Source organism: Sebastes umbrosus, chromosome 20 (assembly GCF_015220745.1).
Source record: "Sebastes umbrosus isolate fSebUmb1 chromosome 20, fSebUmb1.pri, whole genome shotgun sequence".
NCBI lineage: Eukaryota > Metazoa > Chordata > Actinopteri > Perciformes > Sebastidae > Sebastes > Sebastes umbrosus.
In genome coordinates, this window is record NC_051288.1 from 22,013,169 (window position 1) to 22,035,171 (window position 22,003).

Consider the following 22,003-nt stretch of genomic DNA (forward strand, 5'->3'; position numbering starts at 1 on the left):
AGCAAATGAGTGGGATGCGCTGAAATCATAATGAAACACAATCACAGCATTAGTAAGAACATAATTTACTGCCCGGAGGAAACAAATGGTGATAGAAGCTCTCTGTGTGTTTGTTTGAAGTAATAAACAGTTTCATTGGGGAAGTTCAGGTAATCTCAAATGCCCAAAGTACCGATTGACTATATAAGCTGCAGGAAATGGCAGCTGAGCTCAGAAACTAGTTTCCCACCTGTGCAGTTGAGCTTTCAGATCAAATATCTGCTTCCTCAATAAATAAAATGCAATTTATGAAAGAATGTGATTTTAGTTTGAAACCAGATGAATGAACAGATAAAAAATAAAAGTCAAGAACTAATCCAGACAGAATCCCACCGAGGCAACCTTATCTCGTAGAAATTACTTGATATATAATTTATTACAAATATGTTTTGGTAGAGACGTAATAAAGGTTTGACCCAGGTTATTGAGAGACGTTGCTCTTCTCATACAAACATGATTAAAGCTAGAGTTGGTAATCTTCTTCAAAAACATTTGTTGTTATATTTGTTGAAATTATCATTACATCCCAACTGCTCTGACAAAACTGACTGCAGTAAGCCTGCCTGCCTGTTAGGGTTGGGCGATATGTTAAAAGTTTTCAGCCGGCCATCGCCAGCCCAGCAACCGGCGATTGCCGATATATTCGTGCAGGTGTAGGTGTAAGTGTCTGTCCTCCCTCGCTGTCATAGTTTCAGCTGGGCGATCAGCTGGGCGATCAGCTGGGCGATCAGCTGGGCGATCAGCTGTTCTAGCGGCGGAGCATCGTAAAACTCTCTTCAAACTCGACAGAAACAAGATAAAACTCACCAAAACCGTCTTTGTTAGTCTTTCCAACTATCACCAACTCTGGTTTGGTCAAATTAAACCCTTATTTCACAGAATTAGATGCTAAAATATACCGATTCTGCACGTCGTTTTCCCCGCTGTATCTCTCTCTGCCCACCGAGCAGCAGCTGAGATGTATTCAGTCAATCGCAGATAGCCAATATATTCGTCCAATCGCGTCAAATCAAGTCTTCCACAAACTGCTAGCTTGTCAGCTGTGAGTACCAACAATAGCCATGTTTGTTGTTTACGTTCATAATGATAATTGTGGGGAAGTGGCTTCAGAGGGAGGCTTGAAGGGACGGACTGTCGGTGTTGCCGACTCGGCAACTCTCTCTCTAGATTTAGGGACTTGGCTGCTTGCTACTTTCATTGGAAAAGAGTTGGCAACACTGGGCTTGGTTTTTTGGTTGGATCATTTTTAAAATCTAGCATACTTTTGCTAGTTTCTGAAGAATACCAACCTTAGCTTTAAACACTTGATTAAACAGCATTACAATGCAATGCTGTCAGTCCTGTCTACAACGGAGAACTCAACCTTTTCAGGTCAAACTAGAGCCATGTATTTATGGTGTACCACAGGGAAGTGTACTTGGGTCTTTGTAGTTCTGCCTCTATACAAAATAGATGACCTTCCAGGACGGTATACTAAGTGCAGAATCCATATGTATGGAGATGACACAGCTCTTTAATATTCATTGAGTCAGCAGGAGTGGTCGGGCCACGGTACAGTAGCTGCAAATCCAGGTCATAGCAGGTTGTTTTATGATTTATTAAAAATGCACCTCTTCAAACTTTGAAGAGGTTGCAAAAAGCTCTAGAGTGATATCATAAGTATACAATTACTTCTAGTATACACCTAATATAGTCACTATATTATGATCAGACACACGCAAACCAGTAATTGTTCTGTTGAGAAAAGGCGAACAAGCTCCAGAGACGAACACTCATTAATTCAGTAAAGTCCATGTGACACTGCCCAGTTATCTAGATAGTTAAGACATTCTGCACAACAAAGTCACAACTCGTGAGAAAGTTGTTATGATTTGTTCAAGACGCATAAACACGATATAATGAGGTGCGGTCTAAGTGATGAGAGATGACAATCACAAGGCAGAAGCGAAAATAAGAACTTGAGAGAACGATGATGTGATTATTATGACGAATGGCTAATTGGCGTTGGCAGCATGATCTCAGTGTGACTCCTACATTTCTGCTTTGAGGGTCACATCTCTTTCATTTCACTCAGTTTTAATTGACACATCATATAATGATGGTTTGTATAATGATGTATTGAGACATGACTGCAGTTTACAGCAAAAAAAAACGGTATTTTTGAGTGTTAAGAAGAAACTTCCCACGCTGATTTAATTCAGAGTGACATGACCTCATCCTTGGTGAGTGCACACTAGCATCATCTGCCCTGCTCATTTGCCTCGATGTGCTCTGCGTCAGCTTTACACCCGATTTGCTGCCACTCTGTAAAGCTCAGTGAATCCCCTTTGACCAGCAGAGCACAACACTGAACACAGTCTTGCTCCCTGAGGAGGAGATCAGAGGGCATTTCTCCCTTTTTGCCCGGTCACCCAGTGTCATAGTTGTTTAAAGAAGCTCCAGCAGCCTCAGCATCACACACCCTGCAACAACAAGCTGTCAAATTGGCATGGCCTGGCAGACACATACGCCAATGGTTCCCAACATATTTGGCTTATTTTTAAAACCAGTTCAACCAAAGACTGCTCAGTTTGTTTTATTTGAGGATTTTTTGGAAGCCTGATGAGGTGAAAATATTAATTATTTCACAAGAGAAAAGCATGAATTAGAGAAAAGTCAGAAATAATAAACAGAATTTAGTTTAACAGACTTTTCTTTCGTATCCCATTGGTCATCTTGTGATCCACGGATTTATCTTTGGACCGCCGACAGATGGATGGACATGTGTGCACAGACCAACACGCCAAAGCGTGTGACAGATCCGCCTGTCCACCAGAGGATAACGTGTCAGTATCACATTTTGCCTCGCCGAGGCGTGAATATTACAAGCATGTATGACATAAGTGGTCTCTCTCACTTTTTAGTTTATGTCACTAAGACACTGAGCGTAGCATATTTACATGGATGTATTTAGTACAGACTACATGATAGTGGTGGATGAAGTACTGCAGAAAATGACTTTAGCAGAAGTTAAAGTCACCTATTAGAATATTACTTGAGTAAAAGTCTTAAGTATCTGATATTTACTGTATTTGAGTATCAAAAGTAATTTTCTCATACTGAATGTATGTAAGTATTGAAAGTAAAAGTACACCACCTTAAAAATGGAGGCTACATTACACTTGAAGACAAAAGAGGTTTTCACAACTTAACGGATTTAATGAACAAAATCCAGTTTTTCCTTCCCTCGTAGTCGCAAGTAGCCTGATCTGATCTGACATGGAGCCTGCCTGGACTTGAGCGAAAATCAAAGATTAACTACGGCTTTGAGAGCGCTTTGTTTGCCCATCACGTGAATGATGTAACTTGCAACTAGGGCCACTGATTCACCAAACCTGATTGCTTGCAATAGTAACAAAGATGGTTAGGGGAAATGTATCGGAGTAAAAGTACACATTTTATTTAGGAAATATAGTGCAGTAAACTCCCAAAGTACTCCTAAAGTACAGATACTCCCAAAAAATACTTAAATACTGTAGCGAAGTATTATTAGTTTGTGATATTAGACCACTGCTATATGACGTAAGAAGGACATGCCAAAAAAGCAAACATTATCCTGTTATTCATATGCCTTTTTGTACGACTGGGCTGCACAGACAAATGCAAACAAACAAGTATTAGACACACAAAATTAGTAAAAGAAAGGCACAGAAACATTCAGTTCACTGATACTTTCCATGTGACCGTATGCAGATACGCACAGACATTACTGCGGTAAAACACACTGAACCAGTGAGACCGCTTAGCAACTTCTGCATCTGTTCTGCTTCTTGATTTTAAATGAAGATAAGGACTCTGTGCTCTCCTTCCCATCTACTTCCTTGTTAAGTGTCGGGGCTCGAGAGGGCTCGGTATCGGAGGCGAGGAAGGAGACAGACTACAAGAGTGAAAAACTGATAAAGAGGGAGGCAGGAGGCAGAGAAAAGATAGGGGGAGAGAGGGGTGAGGGAATAGAGAGAGGAATGAAATGGTAAAAAGATAAAGGAAGAATGAGAACACAAGTGGTGGCTTGTAAGTTCAGTGTTGGGAGCTTATATACCCAAAATATATTCAAACACAGGTGACATGCTATAAGTGGAATATCTGGAAAGTGCCAAATCAACAGGAGCTTATTGGATTATTTCACATAACAAGAGCTGATCTCTGATAGTTCATCTTTTAATATGTATTGATCTTCTGCTCCCCTGCATGCAGAAACACCCAAACCTCCTCATCTCTCTCCCTTCAATGTCACATGTCTCTGATGTCATTCTCGGATACCATGAGATCACCAGGGAGGGAGCCCGCTGTAAAACAAAACCACATTTTATTGTCCTCATGGGTGCAGCGAGCAGTCACCCGCCCAGGGGGGCCGTACTCAAATGTAGGCCAGCGGAACGGATGTTAGCTCGTTCCTCGGTACGTGAAGTCGCGGTGGCGCTGCAGCAGCAGCTGTGTATGTTGAGGCTGCAGAGTCAGACCCCCACATTAACAAGCATGACCTCTGACTTCTTCTGTTGATGACAGGACAATGAGATCACCACTCCTGGTCCTCGGGGCACAAGCTGTTTCCTTTCAATAACAGAAACCAGTATGAAAATAGCTCCATTTGCATCACAGTACTCCCGCTGTAGGATGCTGATAATTATCTGAAAAAGTCCAATTTAATGCTTTAGTTTTGATTGTTAATGCATTTGTCTTCTGCATATATTATAGATTTTGTTCTACATATTAAAGCATTGTTATTATTTCTTCCTCATGTCTTATGAAAAGACCAACTTAAAGCGACTATGATACATATGTTTTTATTAAAATTAGATCATGTGACGACTACTATGTGAAAGGAGTCACTCGTGGTGACGAACCCACAGAGAATTATTATCAGCCAACTCTTCGTTTCTTCAGCTCCACAGAGCTTTTTTCAGCTTTATAGTGTCTTATAAATCCATAGACTGTATATAAGAGGTGAAAGTAGTCACCGTGACGTCACCCATTGGTTTGTAGACTGCCGTTTTGAAGCCTCAAGTGTTGCGTTTTGGCCGTCGCCATCTTGGTTTTGTTGCAACCAGAAGTGACACGAGTGGGCGGAGCTGAGTACAACCAAACGCTGAATAAAGACATTTTTGGTGACCAAAAAGGTAATAATTAACTTTCATGAACTGAAAACACTCTGTGAAAGGGTTAAAGTTGTAAGACGTAAACACGGACAACGCAGTGGTAGCGACCTGTCAATCACAAGGTAGCCACGCCCTAAAGCATCCCCTGCTTTATGGTCTGTTTGACTCTAAATGGGACCATAACTTACTAAATGAACATCATGCTGTATTGAAGAAGACTTGAAACTAGCGATTGAGACCATAAACTCATGTTTACAATGTTTACTGAGGTAATAAATCAAGTGAGAAGTAGGCTTAACTTTTCCTGCTTGGGCCGGAGTCGAAAACGTTACTCGCTCCCGACGCCGCCGCTCTCTCTCTCTTGCTTCACCACTCACTTCCCACGTACACAGTCATACACACTCTACACACTGGCTCTGCTATTTGTGCTTTCTTGTCGGCCACTGTAGTTTTTGCTTGGCACACGGCAGAGGCCTCAGTTGGTTGCAATCTGCAACCTCACCACTAGATACCATCAGATCCTACACACTTCTCCTTTAAATGACAACCCTTGCTACTCTCTGTTTTCTAAATATGTAATCAATACAAACTATTGGAAAGAACTTAATGGAGTGGTTTCAATTGGAGAAATGACAGACTTTACTTCATTTGGATAAATGGCAAGCTTTGCCATGCCGTCATGTTGTGGTTGCTGAGGCTTCAGTTAATATACATTCAGTGCTTCCTGTACTGAGTGGCTCTGTGACCTTGCTGTTGCTTTGTGTCCCTGCAGGATGATGGTGTTCGGAGTGCTGACGCTGGTCCTGAGCTGGACTTCTCTGGGAGCTGACCTGGCCACTGCTGTGGTGAGCTGCTCCGCTTTCTCGCCCCCTGACTGACTCGCTTTATAAACTAGTGTAAACTTGGTCTGCAATCAATTCTTGTCTTGCCTGTGACAGTGGTGATGAATTGCTTTAACTACACGCACGGTGCACTTGGAAAAAATGTCTTTGAATGTGTGGGGGTTAGGGAGGAGAGGTGATTATACACTAGTGCACATGTGCATATACCTGCATGTGTGTATGGATGCGTTTAAAAGATCTGCAGTGTGCCATTACAGAATTCTACCCTCTCTTGCCTTAATTACATTTTTACTGTTACTTTTTATCATCTAAAAGGTTTTAGCGTGTTCTCACTGCCCAATCTCACTTTTCTTCTCATCTTGGTTTGTCTTCTTGTCACCTTGAACGCTTTTGATCTCCGCTGTCAAACGGCACACCGCTGAAAATAGGCCAACAAAAGAACAAAATCCCAAACCCAAGCCTTGTCAGCATCATTATACAAGCCTCAATAACTTGATACAAAGTCAAGGATTATGACTACAGGAATCCAATTGTAGCTTTTAAAGCCTATCGCGCTGAATAGGTGAATAATCTCAGTGTTTTCCGCTCTATTATGGTCCCCAAATGACTGTGACCTAGAGGGTAAGAATTAGAGTGATATGGGAAAACGGAGAGATGCATTTGAAAGAATATCAGATGGATGAGCGCTGGTGTTTGACTCACCTGCCTCAGGCGTGTTTGCTATTTTTCTCAGGTTTGTTGTTGGATGTTGTGTTTTGACTCGGGGCTGTAGAGGGGATTGTTAACAAGAGTGAATTTAAGTTGGAGATAATGAGCATCGGGTAGAAAGCAGCGGGAGGTGCGATCAGTTACAACAAATTAGTCTCTGGTTTCATCCTCCTTTTTTCATCCATCGGTTTAATGTCTCCTTTGCAAGTCTCCGCTCTCTGTGGTCCACCGATCGATGGTTGAAATCCTGGTGAATTCCTCAATGCTACGAAAGATTTACAGTCCATAATCCTGCAAGCATGCAATGTTCAACACGCTGCTCAATACAGAGCTATTACACCAACATCAAAATGGGTTCCTTCTCTGGGGAACATGAATATTCACTGTAAATGTCACGGCAATCCAGCCATTAGTTACCAGCCGGTTAGGCTGTTATCAGGTCATTAAGTGGGTGTTATCAGCGGTTATCAGCCTCATAGATATGGGCCACAAGGGGCCTGCTACACCTACTAGTAGGTTTTATCATTGATTCACTTTCGTGATTCACAAGGAATAAAAGACCCACATGAATATGGCTTATAATGACCGATAACTCCCATTTAATGACCCAATAACAGTCGAATCGGGTGCAGGACTTTAAAGCGCATGAAAGCATCCCATAAGTTTCATGGGAATCTGTCTGTTAGATTTTCATTATTGTTTGTGTACAAATGTGAATTGTTGCCTGTTGGAAGCAGCGGAGGAAAGGTCAGATGACGATCTATCCTTAGAGGACCGTGAACATCTGCAAACATCAGTCTTTTTCCAGACCGAAGTGTTTGTCAAGGAGAAATTGATCTAGCCTGGTCAGGGGGTCATCAAAATCATTGGAAATGATCATCTGGAGACCATAAATAACCACATTTCCAAGCAATCTGGCCAGTAGTTGTTGAGTTATTTTACTCTAGACCGAAGTTCATTGTATTGTGGCCACTTGATGAGTGAAAGAACATGTTGACCTCTCTGTTTTGTAGCTTAAGTGAGCGACAAACGGCGTGTAGGGAGGAAGTCGGGGTGGATGGGTGGGTCCAAAAACAGCTGACTTTCGCCAAAGAGGCCGTTGTTTGTTTCCTATGAAACCAGAAGTCAACGTTGATTTATTTGTCACGTAACTTCCGTACTTAAGATACGCCACTTCCATAATTATTTTACCACGATCTTTTCCTAAACCTAACCAAGTTGTTTCCTGTAAAGACAGAAGTTTATATTGAAAAGACTGCATGCATATATGGAGCAAAAATTGACACGTGTTGCTGGATATTTGTAGGAGAATGCACAAACGTTGTCCTGTTGTGTAACCCATCTGTGATGCGGTGTTTGTCTGAAGCTGACCCTGACTGGACTCTATGGTTGCCGTCCGCTGGGCCTTTTCTCCACTTGAGAGCAAATCACCACGCCACGGCTTTTAAAAAGGCCTCATAATTGCTCAGGCGTCGATACAAACAGCTGTGAACAAAAAAATTACATGAACAATCTGCTGTAGCTCCATCAGTGGCTCCATCAGCAGACATCATGTCTTTGTGTGAGTAATTGTGTTGTGTATGTGTGTCTTGGCACAGGCCTGTATATGTGTGTTCCTTTGTATATGTGGAGTGTGTCTAACCTGCTTGCGTGAAGGTTAGACAGATGTACTGCTCTGTGACTCAGTTCAGTCTGCACTACTCTGAATACGAATGACACATTTCTAGCGATATACATAATACTCTGTAGGGCCGTCATTTGTTTAATCATTTAGTCTATAAAATGTTGGAAGTAGCCCAAGGTGATGTTTTCAAAATAGCTCTTTTTGGTCAACTAATCTAGTCTAAAACCCAAAGATATTCCATTTAAAGTGATAGAAAACCTATAAAAGCAGCAAATCCTCCCATTCTGAGAAGCTGTGATCTGTGAATGTTTGATTTATAAATGCTTCTTTCATTATCAAAATTGAAGTTAATAAAATCTAATGAATATTTTGCCAATGGAATAATTCATTATTGGACTAATTGTGCACCCGATTTTACTGTTATCAGGCCATTAAATAGGCGTTATTGTTCACTATAAGCCTCATAGATGTGGGTCAGTAGGGGCCTGCTACACCTACTGAGTTGTAAAAGTGAAAGTGAAACTTAAAAGCAACACGTTCTAATACATAAAACTGAATTGAAACATTACGTTTTCAACATAAACAAAACAGTTTGTTTAGGTTTAAGCAACAAAACTACGACTTCTTTAGAAATAGGCATAAACGTAACATAATATTGATTCATATTTGATCAGCGCTGACTAGTTTGACGTTTGGTCGGAGTTGCGAGTGATTGACAGCTGGTTCTCATATACAGCAGACCTCAGATCAGCTCTGACTGCTTGTTTTCCTCCGGTCTGTGAAATCTTGCAGGTGCCGTCAGGAGCACCGGAGGACACAGAGGCACATGATTTTTTTCAGGTTACCCGTTTCACGTACTACTGTCACGATATAGCGAGTTTTATACAAATAACTTTTTTTAATCATCTTTGCTCCAATCTCGCCTACTTCAGCTTTAATGGCCTGGCAACAGTCCAATCGGCTGAAGATTTTTGCTTCAGTTCAATCTCAAATGTCTTACGACTTTAATACATTTCGCATTTTTTTAGTAATGGTTTAACTCTTGACACCAGTCGATCTATTACTGGGGGCTTTTAGAGGCTGCAGACTGCAGCAAACACTGGACAGGTCATCAGTCCTTTCGCACCTGTGTGCATCTCTCCACGTGAACTGGCTTTAATGGTTTTGGACTGTTTAGAGGGAACTGATATATAAGCAGGGTGGCCACTTAGCCGTCAAACCGGCGTGTCTGAAAACCACTGCAATGCTTTCTCCGACCTCCTCCGCCCTGACTCAGAGTTGTACTTGCGGCTGCAGCCAGACTTGCTGCCGTGTCCCACTTTAAATGAGAACGAGTTGTGTTGCTGCACTCTAATGATGTCAGACAACCACCAACATCCAGAGGAAACATGCGTGCCAGTGTGGTGTAGCAGTGTGTTTGTTTGTCTTTCTGAGGCTCTTTGTGTTCACAGGTGTGCATGTCGGATGTTTTTGTGTTTCTTTCGTGGGAATCTTTAATGTGTGTGTGTGTAGGCTGCAGTTAAATTAGTGTCTTTAGTACACAATAAGTGAATGCATAATGAATGCACCCCTTCGCAGAACTCTTAATTACAGACAGCGGGTAGTAAGAACTCACAGAATCACTGCTTTCCCTTCAGGAAGTCTAACAAACCTGCTCCTGAACTGCTCCTTTCGAACAAACTGGCTTGGTCTTTGCTGAGGATGAGGAACTCATTAGCCCCCCAGAGAAGGTTAAGCTACGCACCACAGTGTGTTTGACCCGAGCCCCAGGGACATTTAGCATTCAGACAGCGCACTTCGAAGGAGACAACCGCTCCTCACTTTTTGTTATTTTGCCTAGGCAGGTTTCTTGTTAACGCTGCGTGGTGGAGTGAAAGTGGTTCTGAGTGACAGAACTGAAAAGTATTCCTGTCTAGACGTGGTAACGTGGATTATTAGAGCAGCCTTTTCCTCTTTTATTTTCCTTTTTGTGTCAAAAAGTGATAAGAATGATTTCAAAAAGAAGTGTTAATGAGCTATTAACATCAGGTGGAGTAGTTGACACTCTAATTCATTCCTTCTCTTAATGGTTCTCTATTAATTTCTCTTTTTAACCTCCTCGTTTCATTCATTCTTTTCAGCTGTTTTCTGTTCTCTCACATGCCTAATGTGTTTATTTCAGGGCACGAGTGATTTCTGCGTGTCCCCTGACAAGTACCTCATGAGCCAGACAAAAGGCCTCCTCGGTACTGGTGAGTCTCAGAGTGAATAATAGGAACAATGTTGTAATTATGAGAGCATGAAGCTGTGGCAGTGACACTATATAGTGAAGTAAAAAATGATGGTTTAAAATGTGTTTAACCAGCTTCTTCTTCTCCCTGTTTATTCACAGATATTGTTCATTACTACCTTTACTGCAACCAGACTCAGTCCAACCCCTACCAGCAGGTAGGAAACAGGATCAATGTGATATTATGTGACCTGGTGAACATAAGACTTGTGATTTTCAGCTCATAAGATGTCTACATGTCACGGTTAAAACAGCTTCATTTAGTTGAAAAAATCAAACATTTTGTAGACGTCTATAAGCAGGGCATTAACTGATAAATAAAATATGAAAAATCCAAATAATTAAGGGAGAATCCTGGCTACGGCCCAGTGTCTGCGTTACATAATACCAGTTAAAACAGCATTTAAATGACTTTATTTAAATGTGCAGCAGGTCCTCACTACATATTGAAATGTAGTCATTTAAATGCTGTTGAAAAGATGGTTTTATGCAACCTAATTGTTTTCAAACTTTTAAATCTGCAGTGCGAAAAATTTTAACAAATATGATTAAAAAAAGTTAATTTATATCCTGACAGTAGTGCATGAGACAGGTAATCTGAAAAAAATCATGTGTCCTCCAGTGCTCCTAACGGCATCTGCAAGATTTCACAGACCGGAGGAAAACAATCAATCAGAGCTGATCTGGAGTCAGCCGTCCAGCTGCCGTCTATGAGAGCCGGCTGTCAATCACTCGCAAAGTCCAATCAAACGTTCAAACTAGGCAGCGCTGATCAAATATGAATCAATATTCTGTTACTGTAATGCCTATTTTACACCACAAATGTTTTCAGAATCATCTTGTAGTGTACTGTTTAGCTGTAAAATGAGAAAGTTTGTGACCCGGCAGCCATGTTGAGATCAGTTGAGGAAATACCAAGCACCGCCCACCAGCCGGAGCACAGCCAATAGGAACGCTCTCTCTCTGAAATGACCTGTGATTGGTCAAAGTCTCCCGTCACAGGCTATATTTTTTTAAGGCCTGAAAACAGAGCCATGAGGAGGTATAGAAGTCTAGTTTTCTGTCAGAACATTTGAATTACAATATGCTGAAAGGTTATTATCGAATTTTTGCGCAATGATGTCAACAATATACTGCCTACTGCCACATTTTTTGACCTGTAATCCACTAAATCAGTGCTGGATGGGGAGTTCTCTTTCTCTCTGTCCAGCCCCGTCTGTCTGATTTACATCCTATCTTCACCTCACTTCAGCACTAAAGCATCCAACACTATCTCCCAGGATGTCTCCATCATTCTTCTCTCTGTCTCTTTCTCCTGTATTTCTTCAGTCTTTGGCATGCATCAAGCAAACAAGCACAAAACATGTCAAAAAGTTGCTCAACAAAAGGCTATAAAACTGCAGCAACTATTCTGGTTTATTGTGAGGTTCCTCTTCAGAGAAGCAGAGTTGATATTATGGGTCACATCACTGGCTTCACCGCTGACATCAGTCAGTGGTGAAGTCAATTTGTGCGTGCTCTGGCCCAGCGGAGCTCAGATCTTATTATATCTGGCTCTGGTAGACATGCCCTGCGGATAACAAGAGCACGGCAGCAGAGGGCAGACAGCCGTCACCCCGCCTGGTAAACAAAGTCAGCACTCTTTTCCCTGCCACACAGATACCCCAACAGGTGCAAAGTTCACAAGCAAGCTGCCAGATACAGGGATCCACACTGATTGGCAAACATACCAGCTCTCCTTTCTCTATCACACATTCTCAGCCTGAACCGCAGCGCTGCCCTGTAGTTCTGCCCTCCGTGCCCTTGTATTTCAGCGCTCTGGGGCTTTATACTCCTGCGTCAACTCTGCTTCTTTCCACAGCTCTTTTTTTTTCTATTCTTATCAGCGTCATCTCGTCTCTCTGTCCTCCTCTTTCCACTTTCTCTGTCCTATTTTTACTTTATTTGGCTCAGAACGAGCTCAAATAAAACAGCCATGTCTGATCAGGCTGTTAGATTGTGCTGCAGAGAGCGGTTTCACCGCGGACAGTCTTCCAGATCAAGAGAAAAAAAATGTCAGATCGTTGGAAAGCAATTACATTTATAGATGGTCGAGGTAATTGAGCATATCCTGTTCCAATTTAACACATAGGCCGGGGGGGTTTCCAGATACTCTTGTTAGGCTGGGTGACTGTGAAGATTTTTACTTTGGAGATGTGAAAGATTAATTCATTATGTTTTAATTTAAAAAGAGGCATTGGACAGAAGGTTTTCAGGCAGGTTTATCCACCTATATGATACTGGATGTGGAGGCTTATTTTGCCCTCTGTTGGTGGGAACATAAACCTACACATTACAGACAGACTGTAATGTAGTAATACAATATGTCTTATCAGTTCACTGCCCTACAAAGCAATAACATAGTATTATATGTGGTCAAAATTGAGTTAAGTTCAAATTACTGACTCTTAACTCAATTGATTGATATTGTGTTTTGTCTTGCTGTTTTATTAGATTTTTAGGGTTTCTTATCAGCGGCCCAGTGGTGGTTTTTGCTATTAATTTATCTAGATTGTTTCGTTCTTTTTGAATAAACAAATAAATTAAATTATAGAAAAATAAGATCCATTATGTTAGCTATCCATGTGTTTTCGCTTTGTGGAAGGACAATAAGTCGACATACTCTTTAAGAAAATGCAAGAACTTCATGTCATTTGACAACAGCTCCATTAAAAAGCCTTGAGAAGCTTTACTTTCTACGCTGTAAGCTGACTCTTTCATTATGATGCTATCCTTCAAAGGGTAACTTTGGCATTTTTCAACCTATTTTCCCATGTATTTATGTCTAAGTGACTAATCGGGCAACTATTTCTGAAATGGGTCCAGTATTGAGGGAGAACGCTGCAGACGGCAGCCGCTAAACGGGCTGTAATGTAATAATTTGGGACAAGCTGGCTCCGTCAGTTTACGTCAACTAAAACGGCTTGTTTTTGCCACTGCACTACTGTCAGGATATAGTGACCGTTTTATAAAAATATGTTTTTTTAATCATATTTGCTCCAATCTCGCCTATTGCTGCTTTAAGATCAGTGTTCACTCTTCATTTGCATGCTCTTTACTCCCTCTAACTTCTTGTTCGCAGCCTCTGACCATTTTCCAGAGGTCCCTGACCACCATGCAGATCCAGATCCAGGGTCTGCTGCAGTTTGCTGTGCCTCTGTTTCCTACAGCTGAGGTATCACACACACACACACACACACACACACACAAACGTGAAGTCATATTATTTTAGGAGTAGCATTAGAAGGATTTTTCTGGTGTTTGTCAGTGATACTGTCTGTCTGGTGACCTCTCCACAGAGAGACCTACTGGGGATCCAGCATCTGCTCAACTCCTCGGAGGCCAGTCTGCACCAGCTGACCGCCCTGCTGGACTGCAGGGGGCTCAACAAGGTTCGTTCACTGCATCCTAATTGGCATCACAGCAGCACAACTAGGTCAACAGGAGAGTTAAGTGGCCACGCAGGATTTCAGCACCAAACTGAAAATGGAACTGGGGGAACAGAGCAGAAATAATTTCAAATTTAATGAGAATAACTTTTTCTAGCTGTGTTTTCGTATATGTGACTTTCCTTCACTGTTAAACCTGAACAGTGTGGCTCATGACTGCAGTGCAGTTTACATGAATAATGTTGAACATCCCACTGAATGTGCACAAATGAAGTATATGTCTTCCTGGATACGACACACGCTCCAGCGCTCTAAGTGCTGTGCTTCGGTTTGTGCATCGTCCTTTTTGTCTCTGTGTTATAGTATTTGTTTGACCTGTTTAGGACTACCTGGATGCGATGGTGGGGGTGTGCTACGACGGGGTGGAGGGTGTACTCTACCTCTGCCTCTTCTCCTCCCTGGCAGCCTGTGCCTTCACTGTCATGCTGTGTGCCATTCCCAGGGCATGGAGACAAATTGCCTGCAGGTCAGTTCGTTCTCGGCTTCTCTGCCTGAGCGGCCTCATTTCATCCTGCAGCCATCTCTATGCAGCTTCAGCTACTGTACAGTACGAGCCAACCAGAGCGTGTGTGTGTGTGTGAATATATTTTACAATTGTACAATTACTACAAATACAAATTCAGTTGTGTGACTGCAAGGTGTTGATTTTTAAGCGGATTCATGGATGTTTATTCGTTATTATCTGAGATAATGATATCCTGTGTGAGTAGTAGTATATCGAGTGAGTTACACTGAATCTAAAAATATGTGTATCATGTGTGTCGCTTCAGATTTGACTGAGTTATGACTCAGAGAAGAAGTAGCTGAAGTACATTAGTTCGCTGTGTGTCACAGCCGCTGCTGCTGCTACTACTGACCATGTTGATAAGCAGCCAAATCAGCGGCCAAACTACAATAATTAACTTGTTTTTAGAACACCGGCATGCACCAGTCCCTTTCACCTCACACCATATCTTTGCCTCATGTCTCTCCTTCCAGCACACCTCACAGTTTGCCAATAAACTAACTAACTAACTAAGCCAACCATCTGGCCCCTCTCTCTTGATGTTTCTCTCCTCCTCTAGGGAACGAGCCTACGACGACATCGACGAGGAGGATCCGTTCAACCCGCGGGTGAGGAGGATAGCCTCTCCGAACCCCAACCTCCCCAACATGCACAGCTTCTGCAGCTACAGCAGCAGCATGGGCAGCCAGAACAGCCTGCACCCGCCCGCCCAGGCCGTCTCCAACGCCCCCGTGTCCGAGTACATGTGAGTGAACGGAAATAACGATGGAGCAAATTTTTCTAAATGTCATATTTGGTCTTAGCGGCTTCCTTCTTTTACTCTTTCTCAGGAACCAGACGGCTCTGTTCGGGGGAAACCCGCGGTACGAGAACGTTCCTCTGATAGGACGAGGATCTCCACCCCCCTCGGTGCGTTGGGTCCCAGAGGCCAAGTCCTTCCTATGATGTCACTTCCCTCTGAGCTAACAGACAGATTTAGCCTTTAAAGCATAGGAAATTGTATTAGTAGAAATAACATTCATCGGTGACTCAGCTCACTTCCTCTTAAGCCATATCTAATAACCTTAAAGAATTTCTTAAAGGTATTTAACAAGAAACTCTGTCGTGCCTTCTTCTGCCCTCTATAACTAACCGAGGTTGACTTACACTACCAAAGCAAGGAGAGGAGAAGTAATGTGGTTAATATTTAATCATGAAGTGAACATCGTTTAGCCTCTCTCAGGCCAAATTCCCAGGAGGGGGTGACCCGGGTCTTAAACCATAAAATCGCTCACTGTTGACACTAAATGCTTTCTTCCTCAGTGAATAAATTTGCCCCTCGCTGGGCCACTTGTCTCCTCTTACTGTACATCACGGAGATAAAAATAGAAACATACTGGATTAATTTTTCATTGGGCACGGCCTTTTAATAACACGCCGCAAAAGTGTGTGATGTAATGCAGCAGTGAAGTGCATTCTGCAGATATCTAATTGACTTTAGATCAGTGTGTTTTTCAACCTTTTTAAATGATGATTTAAAGAGGCAAGTTGTGATCATCAGGTCAGGAAATAAAAACCTAAATACATATTTTATTTTTGATAAATTGCATATTTTTTGTTATGCGAGGTTTAAGGGGAGACACGTCTCTTTTCATTCACCGGTCAATTTGGAGATTTTGAGCTGTTTTGCTTCCATAACATGTCTTCTTTCAGACTAGTGGAAAGAAAATTGATTTTTTTTTATGGCTGTTGAGAGTATTTTCTGAGTTATTGAGTGATGCAAAGAGTAAAATTCCCTCTGTGAAAACTAGGGCTGTCAATCGATTAAAATATTTAAAGCGCATATTTTGTACTTTTTCAAAATTTACCTCAAAGGGAGATTTGTCAAGTATTTAATACTCTTATCAACATGGGAGTGGGCAAAAATGCTGCTTTATGCAAATGCATGCATACATTTATTATTGGTAATCAATTAACAACACAAAACAATGACAAATATTGTCCAGAAACCCTCACAGGTACTGCATTTAGCATAAAAAATATGCTCAAATCATAACATGGCAAACATCAACAAGTGCTGACTTGACTATGACTTGCCCCAAACTGCATGTGATTATCATAAAGTGGGTATGTCTGTAAAGGGGAGACTCGTGGGTACCCATAGAACCCATTTACATTCACATATCTTGAGGTCAGAGGTCAAGGGACCCCTTTGAAAATGGCCATGCCAGTTTTTCCTCGCCAAAATGTAGTGCAAGTTTGGAGCGTTATTTATCCTCTCTAGCAACAAGCTAGTATAACATGGTTGGCACCAATGGATTCCTTAGGTTTTCTAGTTTCATATGATACCAGTATATCCAGCTTTAAAACGGAGCCTGCTACAACCTAAAAAACGCAAGTTGTGTTAATGCATTGAAGAAATCAGTGGCGTTAAAACAAATTTGCGTTATTACCGCGTTAACTTTGACAGCCCCAATAAAAACTTTTGACTCTTATAAGTCAACAAAATGAAACAAAAATTTTGAACCTGGCTTTATCCAATGTTCACATTACTGTTCTGGAAATATATGCAAATGAACACAGATTTGATAATACAATGCCTAATTTGCATATTTAAACTTGCAATACAAGAAACAATTGTCTTACTGTAAGTAATCAGCTGGGGACGTTTAATGGTGAGATATATTAGTTGATTTGTTTTAATCCTACTCAACTGGGGTGTCTCCTCTTAATTTCCACAGAAATATATAACAAAGATTCATATATTTTCTACTTTTTATGTTTGTTACCACAGTTTTAATACATTTTATAGATGAAGAAGAATTATTTTGTTAATGCCAGTCATCTTTCTTATTAGTTCCAACTTGAGTTAACAAAAAAATGTGTGTGTGACTTTGCCTTCTGACTTCTGTCCTAATTAATGCCAGTAAGTGATGTGTAATTAAATTGTCCCTCATGACTTCAACTGTACAGCATCATGCAGTAGTCTGCAGCTAACAGCTTCTTTTATATATTTTCTGTTTGTTTGTTTGTCATGTGTTTGTCTGTATCTTTCATTTCTATATTTCCTCTTTTTTTTTTAATCAACTTTTGGAGATATACTCTCAGCAGTATAGAAACCGAGTAAGTCTTTTCAACTCTTCCTCAGGGTGAACTCCCTCTGTTGCATCTTCTGTCTTTTCCCCTCTCCTCCACCTCACTCATCTCTTTGTTTGGTTCCTGTGCGGTTTTCCTGTTTGGCATGGCTTCTTATCTCACTACCTGTTGTCCTCATTCCAGAAAGTCTGTTTGAGTTAGTGAGGGTTTGTCTGCCCCTGGTGTTCACGGGATAGTACTGTAGTTCTGTCTCTGGGTCTCCTCTCAGTTAGCCTCCCTGTGCATGCAGCTCTGCTCCAGTCATTCAATTCTATAGCTTGTACTGCCTTCAGGCGTTGTGTACGGCTATAGAATTTATTTTATCCAACAGATTTAGAGGGATGTCACTGTAACTGTTTATGTCAAAGTGATTGACGTGTTACTAATTGTACATTTAATGAGTAATGGATTGATTTTGTTTGAACTTGAGTCAGTTTTGTAGCTGTGAGTTAAATGAATATTCTGCAGAAAATCTATCTTTTGAGCATAAAACACTCGGCACCTGTAGGTTGAAGGTGGCTCTTAAAAGTTTGTGGCGTGCTTCTTTGTGGAAGACGGCGACTGTAGTCGACTTGGATTCACAGACTTGAATTCACCCAGTAACAGGTACTCAGTGGAAACAAGCCAAAGTCCAAAAGGCCAGGCAGGGAAAAAACAAGAACAAAAAAGGCTAAACATTGGTTGCGTTCAAATTGCTTACTTTTTCTTTTTACTTTTAGTACGTACTGCAGCTGCCCTTACAAAGTAAATACTGTTGCATGCAGTATACATACAATTGGGACATAGTACTTCGTCATAACATTGCGCCTTGAACTTTGACCCTCTTACTCATATATCTGCAGTGCAAAGGGTTTTGGGTCCGAATAGCCAGAAAAGCGTGCTGACTTGCATATTGCAAAATGCGATGTATTATCCTGTTATTGTTGACATACTGCATTTGACATACTATGTATTAGGACATACTGAATCTTTTTTTTTATGTACTAAATAGTATAATAGTGTCGTTATTGGTATGCAGAGATGGTGTAGTAGCGGGTATAAAGGGCAGGTATATATACTGGGTAGCTGGTGAGGGAATTGGGAGAATGTGTGCAGGTGGGTGTGGAGGTCAGGTGATAAAAACCAGTAGGAGCATATTGAGAACAACTTCTGGAATAGCAGGATCTGAAATGAGAGGAATTTTAAAGAAATAGTATGACATTTTAAGGAAGTCGCTTTCTTGCTGAGAGTTGAGATGAGAAGATTGATGCTGCTCTCAAATCTGTACTGCAACCACATCACTAGATGTCACCAAATCCTACACACTGTGCCTTTAATATGAAACCGGAGCTATTGGATACAGTTAGCTTAGCTTAGCATACAAGACTGGAAACAAGGAAACACCTTGCCAGCTCTGTCCTTAAGTAACAGATCTACATGTTCAAGTAGCATATTTAGTGATTTATTGGTGAAATGACGACACTGCCATAGTCAATCTTTACAGAGCCTTTCAATCCTACATGGTGAGAAATGTATCCTCAAAAGATTGATTTTCAGTAGACTACTCCTTTAAACCTTCATGACATTTTCTTTTTCTTTTTAGCTGATGATTAGACTGTGAAACCTCAACCTTTAGCTTCGCAGAATCAGCTTTGTAACGTCCACTGTGTGTGTCTGTGTGTTTACCTCTTACCTCCACAGTACTCCCCCAGTATGCGGGCCACCTATCTGTCCATGACCGAGGAACAGATTAGACACTTTGGGAACGACTTCCAAGCATAGACTTCTTTATCTGACCCGAGGAGGGGGGACAGCATCACAGATCACACAAACACACGCTCGACAGACAAAAGAGTGTGTGGCGACTACCAAGCATCACAGAGGGCAGCGTGGAACGTCTCATCGGTCCAGGAGGACAATGGAAACACATCGGTACTCTTCTCTGTATGCTCATAAATGATTAATCACACCTCTCTGCCCTGAGGCATTTTATGGGGAACTTGCTAAAAATATTCCTGACACATGCTGTCGAACTTAACATGCTCTTAATATGTTTGTCATGCTTTGTCATCTATTGGTGAAGCATTGAGGGAAGGTTTATATACCTGAGTTCTTCAGGTAAAACACGACTAAACTGTAACTTTAATGAAAGCAATTTTGAGGATTAATTTCTCACTGCAGTAAAACATAGTTCACTATAAAGTAAAAACATTTTTACAATACAAACCTTACATTCAGGTCTCCAAAGAGGAAAAATGTGACAGCCGATGTAAACATCTTATTTTCTATGTGTTACGCTTCATGCTTGATATTTTGTGAAGTACAAACCCAGCACTGGCAGCGCACAGCAGGAGGTATTGTTGAGGTATAATTTATTTACATTCACACACAGACACGCCTGCAAAGTGAAGCTTTGGTGCTAAATCTCCTGGAGACCACGGCTTCTGTATATAAGTTGTACAATAACAGAAAAGTTGTCTCATCCTGATGTGGTTTATTTTGATTTTGTTCAAACAATGTGCCAATTTTTTATATATTTTTTCTAGTTTTGTGTGGCGATGTCACACAGGATCACTATTTTTTTTTTTTTGTACTTCCTAAAGGGCCATTAATTAATTCATGTTCTCTACATATCTAATCCAGCTAATACAATAAAGTTGTAGTTTCTGTCATAACTTGGGAAGCTGTGCTGCTCTAACTACGATTAATGAGAATATTCAGGTAATTATTTTCATAAATTCAAAACATCCAAACAGTACATGTTTGTATCGACTAACAAATTATGTTCTGTAGGGGTTTAATACATGCAGTTTTGTTTAATAATTATTTTTTATTTTAAGTGTCATTTCTTTAAGCATGTTACATTGTACAGGCACTGAGAATGGTGCTTAATTTTGTGTGTGACCCCAAAACTATGGGGTCTAATTGTGAGTTGAATAAATCCGTTTTGAGTACAACTTGATGTGTCTTCACTTTGTTGTTGGGTGTTCATGTCCTTTGGGTGCACAATGCCACAGGGAAAACTGTTGTGATTAAAGCGTCCTAAAGTTTTGTGGCAAACAAGTTGTTTGAAACTGTGGGCACAGTAAGGTATTATTTTATTCTTCCAGCAGATGTCAGCATAGTCTCGCAAAAAGTGCTGCTCTGTGGAAACTATTAACTCCTGCAGTGTAGCACATACCAAGATATTAGGTTATTATGGAACACTTAAGAAGGTAAAAAAAAAAGAAGTTAACGTATAGCCAGCAGCTATAATGTATATATGTTTGCATTTGCAGTGCTGGAAGAAGTATTAGGATATTTTACATAGGTTTAGTAAAATAAGTAATACCACAGTGTAAAAAATACTGCATCTAAAATGTTATTTGAGTAAAAATATACAAGTATTAGCATTAAAATATACTTAAAATACCAACAGGTAAAAGTACTCTCAATGCAAAATATAATTTCAGAAAAATATTATTAAATAAATAAATAATAATAATAATAATAATAATAATTATTATTATTATTGCTGTTATTATTATTATTATTATTATTATTATTAATAATAGTATTCGTTGATTTATTTAACAATCTAAATCTGCAAAGTGAAGCTGTCAAATAAATGTAGTGGAGTAAAATAAAGTAGTCTACAATAACTTCCGGTAAGGTTAGTGGAGTAAAAGTAAAAGCAAGCTAACCTTATAAAGTAGGCTTGCATACAATTAAAAATACCCAAGTAAAGTACCTCGATTTTGTGTACTTATTACAGTACTTGATGTACTTAGTTAATTCCACCACTGTGCATTTGTGAAAGAAAAAAACAATACAATCCAGGCTTTTATTTTATAAGCGGAAGTAGCTGTTAGCATTATGTAGCTAGCTGTAGCTAGCTTGACAGAACGCGCATCTCCAGTAGTGATGGGAATTCCGGCTCTTTTTAGTGAGTCAGATCATTTGGCTCAGCTCACCAAGAAGAGCCGGCTCTTTCGGCTCCCAAACGGCTCTTCATTTTACCACTTCTGCCTTTTATAATTCAGACAAATTTAGCTTTAGCTGTTTTGACCTATGATTAGTATGTTGCTCATATATCACTTAAAGGGACTGTTTGTAACTTTTTAAACGAATAAATGTACCGGGTCGGGATACATGCGCGCTCGCGTTTGGCTGAAGTTTTTGCTCCGCCGCCTGCTTGCCTTCATGCGTGCGTTCTCGCTGTCTCGCTCCACCTCTAGATGTGCATGCGCGCTCACTACACACTGCAGAAGAGTTAGTTTAGCTCTGAGAATATCTAGTGAATGTACAGTGGATGTTTGTG

The 22,003-nt window shown here is 40.7% G+C and overlaps 1 protein-coding gene and 1 long non-coding RNA gene across 4 annotated transcripts in view; one reads left to right on the forward strand and one right to left on the reverse strand.

Annotated features, from left to right (window-relative positions):
* The window catches only part of ttyh2 (tweety family member 2), a 70,663-nt gene extending 50,003 nt beyond the window's left edge, over positions 1-20,660 (forward strand). The window contains exons 6-15 of one of the 3 annotated variants that reach the window (XM_037755538.1): positions 5,947-6,019; positions 10,510-10,579; positions 10,720-10,775; positions 13,739-13,831; positions 13,956-14,048; positions 14,429-14,571; positions 15,170-15,355; positions 15,441-15,519; positions 17,686-17,712; positions 19,405-20,660. In XM_037755538.1, the coding sequence (XP_037611466.1) occupies positions 5,947-6,019; positions 10,510-10,579; positions 10,720-10,775; positions 13,739-13,831; positions 13,956-14,048; positions 14,429-14,571; positions 15,170-15,355; positions 15,441-15,519; positions 17,686-17,712; positions 19,405-19,485 (901 nt within the window). In that variant the 3' untranslated portion in view covers positions 19,486-20,660. The remainder of the gene's footprint in view (positions 1-5,946; positions 6,020-10,509; positions 10,580-10,719; positions 10,776-13,738; positions 13,832-13,955; positions 14,049-14,428; positions 14,572-15,169; positions 15,356-15,440; positions 15,520-17,685; positions 17,713-19,404) is intronic. The other 2 variants (XM_037755539.1, XM_037755541.1) reach the window with 2 other exon arrangements.
* LOC119479679 lies at positions 783-21,698 on the reverse strand. The gene is made up of 4 exons (XR_005204736.1): positions 21,688-21,698; positions 20,481-20,490; positions 12,088-12,090; positions 783-927 (listed from the first exon to the last, which is right to left on the reverse strand). It is a non-coding gene; the product is annotated as an uncharacterized LOC119479679 (long non-coding RNA).
* Between the last annotated feature and the right edge of the window lie 305 nt (positions 21,699-22,003).